The sequence below is a fragment of the Copadichromis virginalis genome, linkage group LG22, assembly GCF_057382275.1.
Source record: "Copadichromis virginalis isolate Kocher_CV1m ecotype Utaka linkage group LG22, C_Virginalis_male_GT1.1, whole genome shotgun sequence".
In the NCBI taxonomy this organism is placed as follows: Eukaryota; Metazoa; Chordata; class Actinopteri; order Cichliformes; family Cichlidae; genus Copadichromis; species Copadichromis virginalis.
In genome coordinates, this window is record NC_140638.1 from 10827846 (window position 1) to 10841153 (window position 13308).

General features: G+C 38.8%; 1 protein-coding gene across 1 annotated transcript in view; it reads left to right on the forward strand.

Moving 5' to 3' along the window:
• The first annotated feature begins 1567 nt into the window (after positions 1-1567).
• crybg2 (crystallin beta-gamma domain containing 2) overlaps positions 1568-13308 on the forward strand; it is a 37232-nt gene continuing 25491 nt past the window's right edge. The window contains exons 1-4 of the mRNA XM_085446182.1: positions 1568-1857; positions 8410-8515; positions 11351-11506; positions 12140-13308. The exon at positions 12140-13308 is cut by the window's right edge and continues 1452 nt beyond it. Coding sequence (XP_085302308.1) covers positions 1664-1857; positions 8410-8515; positions 11351-11506; positions 12140-13308 — 1625 coding nt within the window. The 5' untranslated portion in view covers positions 1568-1663. The remainder of the gene's footprint in view (positions 1858-8409; positions 8516-11350; positions 11507-12139) is intronic.

Genomic DNA, 13308 nt, shown 5'->3' on the forward strand with positions numbered 1-13308 from the left:
GATAATCAGCAAAAACCCAACAATTACATTTCACAGGATTTTACCTACTACTTCATTTTAACCTCTGATTCCAGCACATTATGTTTAACTGCAGCTAACTTTTTCATCGATGGACTGGATAGATGATTTATTTATTTTATTTAATTTTTTAGTTGGTTGGTTGGGTAGAGTTGGCAATGGGGAAGCAGTGTTAAAGTAAATATAAAGTAAAACTAGACTGTATAGGAGAGGAATGTCACGGAGTCTCTCGCTGTAGAATGTGATGCACAAATTGGTACATGTACATTTTTAGTAATTGTGAGGATTAAACCTTTAAGGTATTTTTAATCTTTTTTTTTCCTGGGCTAAACCTAAATCTTCAGCCCCCAATGTTCAAAAACACCCTTTTCTTCTCAAAGTCTCTCACACTGTGCTCCAACAGGCCACCAAAGGGGATTCCCAGTACAATGTGACCAGAATGAGCTCACCCCAACCCCCCCAATAAAAGCGAGATCATGTGTTTTGTGTTTTCCGTGTCTTATCTTTGTCATCTGCTCACTCTCTCTCTGTCATGCACCATGATAGAAAAAGAGTAGGGGCCCTCTCAGTAAAGAAATGCAGCAAAGCGTTAGTGTATGACCAAACAAATGACGACTCTTTATCTTATCAAATAAACTTGCCTTGCCTTGCCTTATCAGAAACGGTTTAAGTCAAATTAGGGCTTCTTTTTCTTCACTCATCGCCACATGAGAGAGTTATATGAGCCATAACCTGTAACGCTACTGGGAACAAGGAAGAAGGAGGAAGAAATCAGTTTATTCTCTGTTTGTTCCTTATTTTATGCACAATCCATCACCTCAGTCAACAGGTTTAACAGGTAACATGCTTGAACTTTGAGCAGCTAGAGCGCTCTGATTTGACTGAGCAATCTTGGGATGCCATCTTGTGGCAAAGCAATCTACACGCCTGATGATTGACTTGCAAACTGCACACAGGCCAGGCGATGTCGTCCTAGAACCGTGGAGACTGCATACAAACAACGCATTGTAACGCATCAGTGTAAAGTAATACGTTTACGCGTGGATTTATCATTAGATAGATAGATAGATAGATAGATAGATAGATAGATAGATAGATAGATAGATAGATTTATAAAAGCAGAAAGCTTTGACCATGTTAAGGCTCCCTTCATATCTGACTAAAGCATTAATTAATTAAATCGAGATTATTATTCTTATTATTATTACATTAGCACCTAAAACATCTTTTTTATTTAAAAAAATGTAAAAATTTGGCCTTTATGGTCTTTACATATGCATATTAAGGCCCTTGACAGTGTATTTTTAATAAACCGTTGAATTTCTGTGGGTAATAATTGCTGAACTACGTAACACCAAAGACAGTAAAGCCAATAAAAACAAATTGCACTAATTTCCATTGCAAAAATATGTTAACAAGACCGGTGATCATCTGCAGTGAGTGTCATTGTTTGTCTGAGCTGGGTGTTCCCCGGGGGGCGTGTCCCGCACCTGAGCTCTGCGTGCTGCACACAAAATGAGGCAGCCAGAGCAACAGCTGTCAGTAAGTCTTTTCTGCCCCTCGCCTGTTTTCATCGGCTTTGAATGATCAGTGGGGAAGAAGACCCGACTCACTGGGCCCTCTGACGTTACCCAGTAGACTAGAGATGGCGAAGAGGAGTTCAACCAGAAAGTCTCTGAAAAGTTTGTTCTCCAAGAGCGAAGCCAACTTGGACGAATCGGTGGAGAAGGATGTGCAGAAAAACGAAGGGGAGAAGAAGAAGTTCAAGTTGTTCAAATTCAAGACAAAGTCCAAGAAGGACTCTGAGAAGTCAGCTAATGACAGCCAGAAGGTGCTCAGGTATGCTTACCCAGTGCCGTGATGTTGACTCAGTGACCTGTTTTCATGCCTGCATTTGCTGTATTGCTCAAGGGGTAATAAGCAGCTTCTGACGCTTTAAAGAGCAGCAAAGCTTCAGATAAACTTTAGTTTTCAGCAAGTAGCCTGCGCCTGCTGTTTCCATTGGTAGCCTAAATGAAAAGTCCAAATTAAGCAATCCTCACTGCTGTGGAAAAAAAAAAGTTGAGATGTTTCTAGACTGTGAGCTTTTGGGCAAACATCCCAATAACTTTTGAAATGGGTAGTACACTTAAATATAATTATAGAGCCACAAGGGACTTTAGAGTTGGATAAAAGTAAGAGCATACTTAGCTTAGCACTGTCCCCTTCAGCAGAAACATGCTTTTTGCATATTTGTCCATAGTCTTATGATATGGCATGCTGGAAACTGATATCGAGCTTGCATGCAAAAAATAAATAAATTCAGCAGCAAAACGTTTGCATGTGTCCTCAGTTTGTAACTTCCAATAATTCAAATCTGGTGCTTAACTAGGCCATTTCACAAGCCCCACCCCTTTTTGAGGCAAAGTTCTGTTAGAAAAATCACCTTGAAGCTCAAATTCAATCTTCAGATGGAGTGTTTCATTTTACCATTATCTGATATAATGCAGAATTCAAACCAGACGAAAATAATCAAATGGAAAGGCGTCCAGTGTAAACCTAGGTTTTTTTTCTATATTGTTAGTTTAGACTTTTCTGTCAGGGCCTCCCTCACAGGCCCATTTTATGCTGTCTATTCATAAATTATAGCTGTGCATGAGACCCCAACGGTTTCAGGAGTTCCAAGTCATAAAAAACAGGATATGTTCATTTTATTCTCCAGGGTAAACATTGACTTAGTTGATCTGGTTGGTAGATTTCAACCTTACCTTGAGGTCTTAGGTGTTTCATAGTAGGTGGCAGGTAGCAGAATAAAATGTGTGAATGGTGATTTTGGTCACAAATGTTTGCAAGGCAATAAACAAGACATGCTTTAAAGCTGTAAGGATGTATAAGTCACCATTGGGTGTGCATATAGACACAGGTGGGGTGGAGGTTAAGCTACTAATCACAGGCCAGGACAATAGAATCATATTGTTCATGTGTTTGTAGACGAGTGCCAGTGACGGTTTGTGTTTGCACAGAGAAAAATAAACAGCGAGCTGACACTGTGACTGCCTTTGCACATGGAGGTTATGCAAGGGTAAAGTTTTTAAACAATGCATAAAAAAAATCATGCATCATTCAAAAATAATAATAATAATAATGGATTGCATTTATACAGCGCTTTTCGGGGCCCTCAAAGCGCTTTACAATTCCACTATTCATTCACACACTGGTGGAGGCAAGCTACAGCTGCCCTGGGGCAGACTGACAGAAGCGAGGCTGCCATATCGCCAGTAGGCGGTAGGGTAAAGTGTCTTGCCCAAGGACAAAACGACCGAGACTGTCCGAGCCGGGGCTCGAACCGGCAACCTTCCGATTACAAGACAAACTGCCAACTCTTTGAGCCACGATTGCCCTGATAATCAATCAAATATTGCAGTAGTGTAAACATAAAGCAGAATGAAACATATATTCAGGTCAGTCTTGGTAGTCTTTTATCCACTGATTGTCTATACGAGCCACATCTAGAAATCATTTTATAAACTATTAAGTGCAGAATTACATTACATTGTTTTGCTGTGAATGAAAGGATTTTTTTAAATTGTTGACACTGTGGATGGTCAACCAAGATAGACTTGTTTCCAGATGTAGACTGAATCTGTTTTTGTTATTAGTTTGAGGATTTTGTTTTAATCCATGTTCCAGATTTTATCTATCAAGACTTGAGGATTTCATCATCTAAGAAATAAATCTTCATTTTATTGTTTGTTTTGACTCCCATCTCTTTTCATAAAGTTCAAGGGTGAGGTCAAAGTCACACTGGATGTGTTGGAAACCTTACCACCAGTGTATTACGTTGCAGGAAACTTGAAGTTCCAAACAAACCACACACACCCACTCTTTAGGTTGTCGCGCTCTTTTGTGGCTTTATGGATTAGTGGAAGTTCTGTAGACAAACCTGCCACTCCACATGCCTGTTGCATTGTCATGAAACTACAAATCAATTGGACACACAAGCTACACTATTGTATTTGGTGATGCATGCTGGTAACATTTATGTCTCAGCACAAGGGTGTTTAATACATCCAGCTGAGTTCACAATAAGTCACTGTATTGTTGAACCTGTTATGTCTGTTCCAGAAGAGTAAGCAAGGTAAAACTCAATGTGTGTTGAGTTAAGAATGCTGTATTTTGGCAGTGGGTTTTTTTTCTTCTTCTTCTTCTTCTTCTTCTTCTTCTTCACACCACTGCATTAAATTGTATAACAAAGTGCTGAAAAATGGATCAGTCAGAGAAGGCCTTGTACTTCAAACCAAGGATATGCTTTGAGCAGTGCATTGCTACACAATGCTGTTTAAGTCATTCATACGTGCATATTTGTTCTATTCAGTCAGTTCTTGGTGATAAAGGGGCATTGATTCCACTTGACAAGGACAGTCTAGTTGATAACTTCAAATAATATTTCAGAGGTAAGATGTCAAGAATGGGAGGTTTTCTGCAGCTCTTATTGGAAACGTGTTTTCACAATGAGATCAAATTATTGCTAATTGTTGTGCATGATGAGTTTGGGCATTGTTTATTTATTTTGTCTTTTATGGTATTTCCTGTGACGGCGAGAGCTTTGCAGTTTGTCCAGAGAGGGTAACAACACACAGGCAGTAGCATAGAATGCTTTTGATAGAACATTGATAGTAGGACAACAGCAGCTTTTGAGGGATGTTATTTTTCCTGAGGATTCACAGGAAATGAAGTCTCTGCTGAGCCTTCTTTGCCAGCTCCCCTTTGTACACACCCCAGGACAGGTCCTTGTGATGTGAACTCCCAGGAAGTGGAAGTCCAACCCCAACACCATTGCTGTAAAGTGGTTTAATGTCTGTTTTCTTTTTTTCTGAAATCCACAACAATCTCCTTGGTTTTGGTTGTGTTCAGTAGCAGGTTGTTGTCCCTGCACCAACCTGTCATCCACACCACTTTGTCCCTTTAGGCAGAATCACCCCTACTAGAAATGACATCACAGTGTTATCGTCTGCAAATTTGACAATGGTGATACTGTGATGAGTGGGGGAGCACAGTCGTAGGTGTACAGTATGAAGAGCAGGGGACTCAAATGTGTCATGCGGGAAATCGAATCAAATGTGGGAGGGATGAAGGACATATGATCCAGACCAGTCTCTCAATGCACTTCAGCACCAGGGTGAGCACTACTGGCCGGTCATACAGGCAGGTTGCAGTAGATTTTTTTTTTTTTTTTTTTTTTTTTTTCTTCTTCCCTTTTTTGGTAAGGGGACTGTGATGGGTGGGACACCTCAAAGCGAGCAAAGAAGTGTTTCAGCTCCTCTGCTGCCGTTTCTAAAGAATCAACAGCCAAATTTAAAAAAACTCTCTCGCTATATGTTGGGTTTTTTGTTGTTGTTGTTTTTTCCTTTCCCAGATTGAAAATTGTGATGGGTCATGTTGTTGGACTTCATCAGAGTTCTCAACACCTCCCATGCCAACAATTGTGAGAGTAAATGTTATCCAAAATTTGAGAACTGGTCTTCCAAATAACTGTCAACACTACACTTCTTTGGATCTTTATCAGTACACTTGCCACACAAACATGGATTTTATTTATTTATGTTTTTAAACTGTGGGATGTTTTCCTGCAGATGACAAAGAAACCGTTGTTAACGCTTTTATTGTGTCTGTATTCTAAAAAGTGCGTGATTGTGGTGATGAGCATCAAATGGTGATAGCTGTGTATTCTAAATCAGCGGTCCCCAACCTTTGTTGCGCCACGGACCGGTTTAAGCCCGACATTATTTTCACGGACCGGCCTTTAAGGTGTCGCGGATAAATACAACAAATTAAAACTAATACCGGTACCGAAAAAAAGATTTATTCATAACACACGTGAAAAGACCCAGGAAAACAGAGTTGACGATCAAAACGATAACAAAATAACGCTGAAAACCGATTTAAAAACCCTGAAAACCATACATTTCACACCTGAGCCTCAACTCTCGCGGCCCGGTACCAAACGACTCATGGACCGGTCCGAGGCCCAGGGGTTGGGGACCGCTGTTCTAAATAACACAACAGTTAAACATGAAGGTGTTATACTTTAAAAGAGGTGCGTTAAAGTGGTGATGCCAACAGCTGGCAATAAGGCTCTCTTGAAATACTAGCAACATGTTTGTTTCGGTGTGGATTAATGAATAATCAAGTATTCATTTACAGTGTTTACCCACTACTAGGTGGTTTAATAAGAGCAGGTATTACTTTCTGATTTGACACTGCATGCACACAGAGCATTAGAATAAAGTTTCACATAGACAAGACCATGAACATTAAAAAAAAAACAAAAAAATAACATGAACTTCCAGATGTAGTTTTTACATAGTAAAAGGATCAAACTTATAAAGGCTCAGTAACCCAGGCACCGAAATAATGCATTGGCATTGTACATAATAATTAGGTCATCCAGGCGAAAGACGGACAAGCTCCTACCATGTTTATTCGTCCTCCATTCTGCATGTCGACAGTTCACAACAATCATTACAGGCAGTAGGACTTGGTCAGACTTTGGTGAAGTTTGAACACAGTGATAACCTGATGGCTCAAGATGGAATCATTTCAGGGATTAAAGATTATGTTCACAATTTAATGAGAGTAAAATTGTGAAATATTCAACACTAAGGAATACAGGAAATGTAATTTGGCCAAAAAGTGGATTGCATTTTTGTTCTACAGGCTTGAAATATGTGGTGTAATGAAAAAGTGTAGTTTTCATAACCAGCTAGTATAGAAGAAGCCCTCATTCTCTTCACTCAAAAGTGACACGGTGAAGGACTAACGAGTATCTAGTACTAGCAGTATAAAAGTTATTTTTGTTTCTGAAATGTTAAAATTATGGGTCATCTAATGGAACTGTAGAGTAGTGGGTCATTGGTGACTACAGAGTAAAAAATGATACCCGTGTTTGTGTATGGGGTTAGCTTAGAAGACTGGGTGGGCAGGTAAATAACTATGATTTAAAGACTTCATGCTGAACTAAGCTGATCACCACCCATCTAACAATTTACCATATAGATGTGTTAAAAATGTGAAACTCTTCCTTTAAAGTAGTAACTATTTTTGTGTGTTTGCTTCAGGACTTTAGTAGGTCTGATTTTTATCTCTTAACACTCTCACATTGCACAGCACAGACAGACAGAAAGTACAGGAAGCACTTTGAACTTCATCAAAGGAAGACCTTTATTTTTTTTTCCATTTTTTTTCCACAAGTCTAAGCTGTGGCATTTTCACACGGTGAAAGGCTTTGCACATTTTTGGGTGTCTTGTGTGTTGATATGTAAACAGCATTCACCCGGGGGCGAAGATATGACTCATCTTCTTGTTCTAGGACATCTGTTCTACCAGAAACTACTCCTGTGTCTCAGATACTGCAGTGGTTAGTTACTTGACTGATTCTTGGGTTGCCAACCACAGGGGGGAGAAAACAAAACAAAACAAAAAAAAACCCTTTGTGTGACTAAGGCAGCCTGAGCATATCAGCTTTTATCAGTAAAACTACAAAAAAGACTGAGCAGTTTTCACCCAACTCTACAGTACACATAAAGGCCAAATGCATATTCATGCATACTTGTGGCAAATAAGTGTGTTTGGATTAGAAGAGTTTCAACACAGTGATCTATAAATTGTGACAGCTCCACGTGTTTGCTTGTCATTTGGCTTCTTGTCTGAGCATCCGGTCGTGTAAAGCGGAAAAATCCTGCGCATAAAGAGACCTTTGTTGTGCTTGTTTAATGAAGTGACAGCTTGTGATTATTGATGGAGCTTCTCTGTTGACTTTGAAGCCTTTGTAGCGGTACATGAATTAGAGGCCGTGCTGATGACCGAACAAAGGCAGCACCTGTCGCTCCACTTGGTTGGTTGGTCCAATTGGTTAATAATTCAATTCAATTAAAAAAACAACCTTTTTTCTTTACAGTGTTTTTTTTTTTTTTTTTTTTTTTTAGGTGTCAGCGTACGTTTTTAAGTACGTCATCTATCCTAATGGCCTGATTTACCTTTGTTCGCAACATTGATCTCAGTTCTAAGAAGCACCAGCTCACTTTCTGTGTAGCCGGTTCTGTTCAGCATTCCATTAGCAGTGATTCACTGTTTCATTTTGTTAGGCAACAAAAATTGCACCCTCTGTAATGCACACACTGGATGGCAAACAATAAATCTGTCAATATATACATACACACAATAGTACATGAGTTACATAAACCTCCTCATAGTTTTGAGCATAGCCTATAATTTACTTTGTTACACTGTAAGTAGTACAAATTCTGTAATTGGGGTCAGTCAATCATGGATATTCTTTCAGCATATTTCCGATCCATTCACTTTTTAATTATTTTTTTTATTTTTATTTTTTTAAACTTTTGTACTCCTCAGAGCTGTTGCGAACAGTGAGACCGCAGACGACGAAGAGCCCGCTTCTGACAACAATGACCCAGACAGCAAGCTGCCTCCTGTTTATGCCACCGCACCTAGGGTTAAGGTCAGTGAAGATGTCGTAACTAGTGAGCTCTTTTTCACATGCAGTTATTGGAAATTTTGTATATTCTATTTATTTTCTGGTAACTACACTGAGAAACTGTGTATTATGTTACATAAAGATAACATTGTAGTCAGCAATTTATAAAAAAAAAACAAAAACAACAAGTAGTAAACTATACCAGCTGTAGGAGGGGGAAGAAAACAAATACTTTGGGTTCATTAATATGTGGTGCTGATACAAACATCCCTGTGTGAAAGGTTTGTCAGGTGTGTGGGGTTTTTTTGGGGGGGTTTTTGGGGTTTTTTTTGGTTTTTTTGGTTTTTTTAAGTCTTGCATATTTAATTTCAAATCTCCAGTTTTTCTTTTGTTTTATTGCTTCTCAGCTTTTGAACCCAAATATAAGCAGGAGATTCGTTTTGATATTTCTCCCTAAACCTGCAGTGTCACGGCTCTGAATAAAGTAGGATAATGTTAGACAGCCACTATAGACGACGAGTGTTTTGTCAAACTTGGCAACTGAAAGCTCATGGCTGACTGCCCAACATGCAACAAGTTTAAAGTCACCACTCTGCCCTGCCCTCAGATGATCATCATTATGAAAAGTGTTACCAGTTTCCTCATAAGATGTTATCTGCACCTCATTTGTTTCCGGCAATTCTCTATCTCCACCTCCCTTTTTTTTTTCATTTTAATTTATTGCTGTAAATGAGAAACTTTCACTATTATTTTTTTTTTCCACATAGGAAACTGCACAAGGCTCTACAAGGCTGTAAATTACCCAGAACTAAAGACTGAGGGTAAAAGCAGGATGTTCACATGAAATGTGATAGAGCCGACTCAAACTACAGTTTCACTTTTATGTATCACACGCAAGTAATCCTAGATGATACGTTTCCTTTTTTGACACAAGTTTGTGAATAAAATCCAGTTGTTGCTGTATCTTTAAATCTTCCCCTCTCGGATTGCAGGACAAATCTAAAGTTTTTCTCTGAGCAGTCAGAAATCGGAAACTTGTCTCAACAAGAAGTTTCTTGGGACCAGATTTTTTTTTTCTTTTCTTAAACATATATAATGCTACCTCATGAGCCCTTCTTCAATGCTGGTTCTATGCCAGCTGTGTTTTACTGCATAGCTCGGGGTCTTATTTTACAGAACGATGCTTCTCATAATGATTCAAATGTGCACTGTACATGTCAGTACAGTCTTGTTGATGGATTATTAAATTCTCAACTGAGTTATCCCTATAAAAGTGAGCCCTGCTTATGATCTAATCCCTGTATATGACTACTCACAATAGGGCATCAACTCTCTAGAGGCCCTCATGTTAATATAATGAAGAAGGAAAGCAAGTGGAATTTATCACCAGAAGAGGGTGCTAGAAGTTTGCTAAGCAGCGTTGTGGTGAAGATTAAGGCCTGGCAGCAGAGTAGGTTAACATTGCTGATGGATGGGAACATTTCTTTGACTGCAGAACATAATGCGCTTCATTATCAAATAAGTCTGAAAAAAGACTCTCGTTTCCCCACCAGGCGCTGCACTGTTTGCCAGAAATGTCCAAAGGTTAAGATAGACTTATTCCATAAGTGTAGAATGCATAAACAGTATTATGAGCATGTTGGGAACTCTGACATGCAGTTGCTTATTCGTTATATACATTGTCTCCCTTGGTTTTTTTCATCTAATATAGAGGACTTGAAGCTTTTTTTAAATTGTATTCATGGAGATATTTAGCTGAAAAAGAAACGCTTATTTCCTTTTTAATTTAATTATAAGTCGAGCTGAGATTTTTGGATTCGCACTGATTTGAAATAACAAAGAAAGATTTGTCCTACCTATAAATATTTCAGCCTTTTAAATCTTAATCTCCCTATAGATTGTAGAGTTTTGTTTTCTGTGGTTGTCCACATTTTTACGTAAAGTATTATTCTGATAACATAGCTTACTTAACATATGAGACTTCACATTTAGGAGAAACCACTGACTCGACTGAAACTTTATTTAAATCTCTATTTAGATGCTTTATTAGCTTCTCATACTTTCCAAACTCTCCCTCAAAGAAAGAATGCTAACAGGCACACCCAGTTTGGTATCTCACTGTTGTCTGATAGAAAGTAATGACTTCTACTTTCCTTTCTCACTCGTGATTGACAAAACATAACCACTAGAAGAGCATCACCACTTCTGACTCAATGTTTCCCTAGACAAGCCCGCAAAAAATATTATTAAAGTATTTTGATGCTCTACTTTTGAAAGTTTGACTTTTAACATAATAAATGGATTTATTTTTGCTTTGTTTGGCAGCGTTTTTTGTTTTTTGTTTTTTTTTAAAATTATAGTTCTGTGAAATTATAGGATCCGATTATTTTTTTTTTTTTTTTTTTTTTTTTTTTTTTTTTTTCTCTTGCCCTCAGTTTCATTAATCATAATAGTTTAATCAGCAGTGCTGTTGCTGGTGATTTAGCTAACCATGTTCTACTAGTTTTTCATTCCTCTCAGGGTGGAGCAGCTTTTAGGAATGAAGTTAGGGTGTCAACTCACTTTCTTGTTTACAGTATAATTGAGTAATATCCTCATTCTTACCATTGGAATACACAGTCTAGGGATGGTTTCTAATTAACATGTAGCAAGGGATTATAATATGTTTGGTATGTGTTTTCTTTGGTGAAGGGTAGTGTTTGAGCAAGGTATGTTGCTTTTAATGGCATAAAGCCATACAAGTCTCATGCATAGAGATTTGTAGTTACACCTCGTGTATTTTGTTAACAAATTCTTTCCTTTTGCATTAAAGAGCATTTTACACTCCATCCTTACTTCCTGTACTTTTGTCTTTCTAAGGCCAAAGCGTTAAGCTACTCAGAGATGGACCTACGTAAGCCTAAGAGGTTTGCAACCATTTCATTTGGTATTAGAAAGAAGAAGAAGAAAGATGAAGAGAATATGTCAAAGAGCACTTTTGGTCTTCCTACCCAAGGCATCGAGGAGCAGGAAGAGGTAACAGTGAATCAATATTGTAGGTTTTTGAAAAATTGAGTTTGTTTAAAATCACTAAGAGCAATTTTGAAGGAACATATCTGTCCTGATAATACTTTTTGTATTGCTATGTGCTAAATTTATTGGGTTTCTTTTTTTCAGCTCGGTCTCATAGCAAATTGTGAAATGATCATATAATTGCACTCATATTCATGGGCATGAATTGTTGAATATGCTGTAAAAGAAGTAGCTGCTGTTGTATTTAAAGCCAAACCATGAACTTTTTCTAAACCAAACCCGGTAATTTTTAATTCCTAACTCCAACCAAGTAATTTGTTTTAATGCTAAAGTATTAAAACATAAAAACAGAATCAATCTGCCCATCTATTTGCTTACATTTATTCAACTCGGTGGGGTACACTCTGAACAGGTCGCTAATGCACAAATGTGAAAATCTATGTCTATAACTCAATCTTGGGTTGCTGGTGAGAGTAGTGAAATGCTGCATCACCTACCCCTCCAGCTTCATAATGTGAAACTTTAATAATGATTTTTGTTTACATGGGTACAAATCATTGCGTAAAAACACAGATCTGTCAGGTTAAAACTGTATTGTGTATTTCATCAGTTAAAGTATAACTAATCTTCTTCTAGACACCTGTGGAACGGGACCCAGGGAACAGAAAGAAGTTCAGTATGTCTCAACCAGAGCTTGACAGCGACAGTAAATTTGACATCCCTTCACCTCCCCCTGTAGCTGCAAATGAAACTGACTCGTACTTCACTCTTTCGGCACAGTCCCCGTCAGTCCCAGTTATCACTGTGAACACCCAACAAGAATCAAAGGGCCCTCTTACGAATGCCTCTGATCTTTCGGATGTGCAGAGGCAAACCCTGAGAGCTCCAATTGCTTCCATTCCTGAGCTGCAACTTGATGATACCGGCTCACTGGAGGAGAAAGAGAACATTCCAGTTCACGACAGCTCAAGCAGAAATGATGTCAAATCAGCTCTTCTGATAGCTACTTCAGAAACAGCTTCTGTTGTTCAAACCCAGGCTGAACATACCCTTCTAGCCAGCCAGCCACCAACTGTGCTTGACAGTTCAGCTTACGAAGCAGCAACTGTCGCCTCGGGCAATAATTCTTATGATTATATCCCCCAAGAAAATGAATCCACCAGTGGGACTTTACCACATCATCAGTCTGATGCCCCTGACACAGTTGACAGTACAATTTCAAATAGTGAGTCCTCCCTGACAAGTGTTGACAACAGTAACTACACCACTGTTACAGGGCCAAGTCCTGATCCTCAAAATGACAAGTTAGCTAGCAGTGCAGACTCTGCTGCCAACCATCATGAAATCTTCATTTCTCACACTGAGAGGTCTTTTCCTGAAAATGCCAAGAGTGTCAGCACAACCTCAGCTGTTAGCAGCGAAAGCAGCACTGCTCCCATCCATCAAGATAAAGTTTATGGAGCTCTGTACGAGTCACTTTTCCCCCAGAATTTTAACTCTGAGGTAATCTCTTCACTCCTAAGCCCATCATCTCATATCTGCACTGATAAAAGACTTCTTGACACCAAAACAGAATTTGTCATTGTCAAAACCCACGATGAAAGTCATGCAGAAACAAATACTCAGTACTCCCAAACATTAACTTCTCGTGATCTTGACTTGGCTGCTGGCAGAATGATTGATGCTCCTGATGGGTCGGCCTCCATCGGTGAAATAAAGGGAAGCTCTTTTGGTGAGAGCTCCAGAGTTTCTGCTTCTCAGATTCAAACAGTCCCAGAAAACCAAAACAGATATGTGCCTACCTC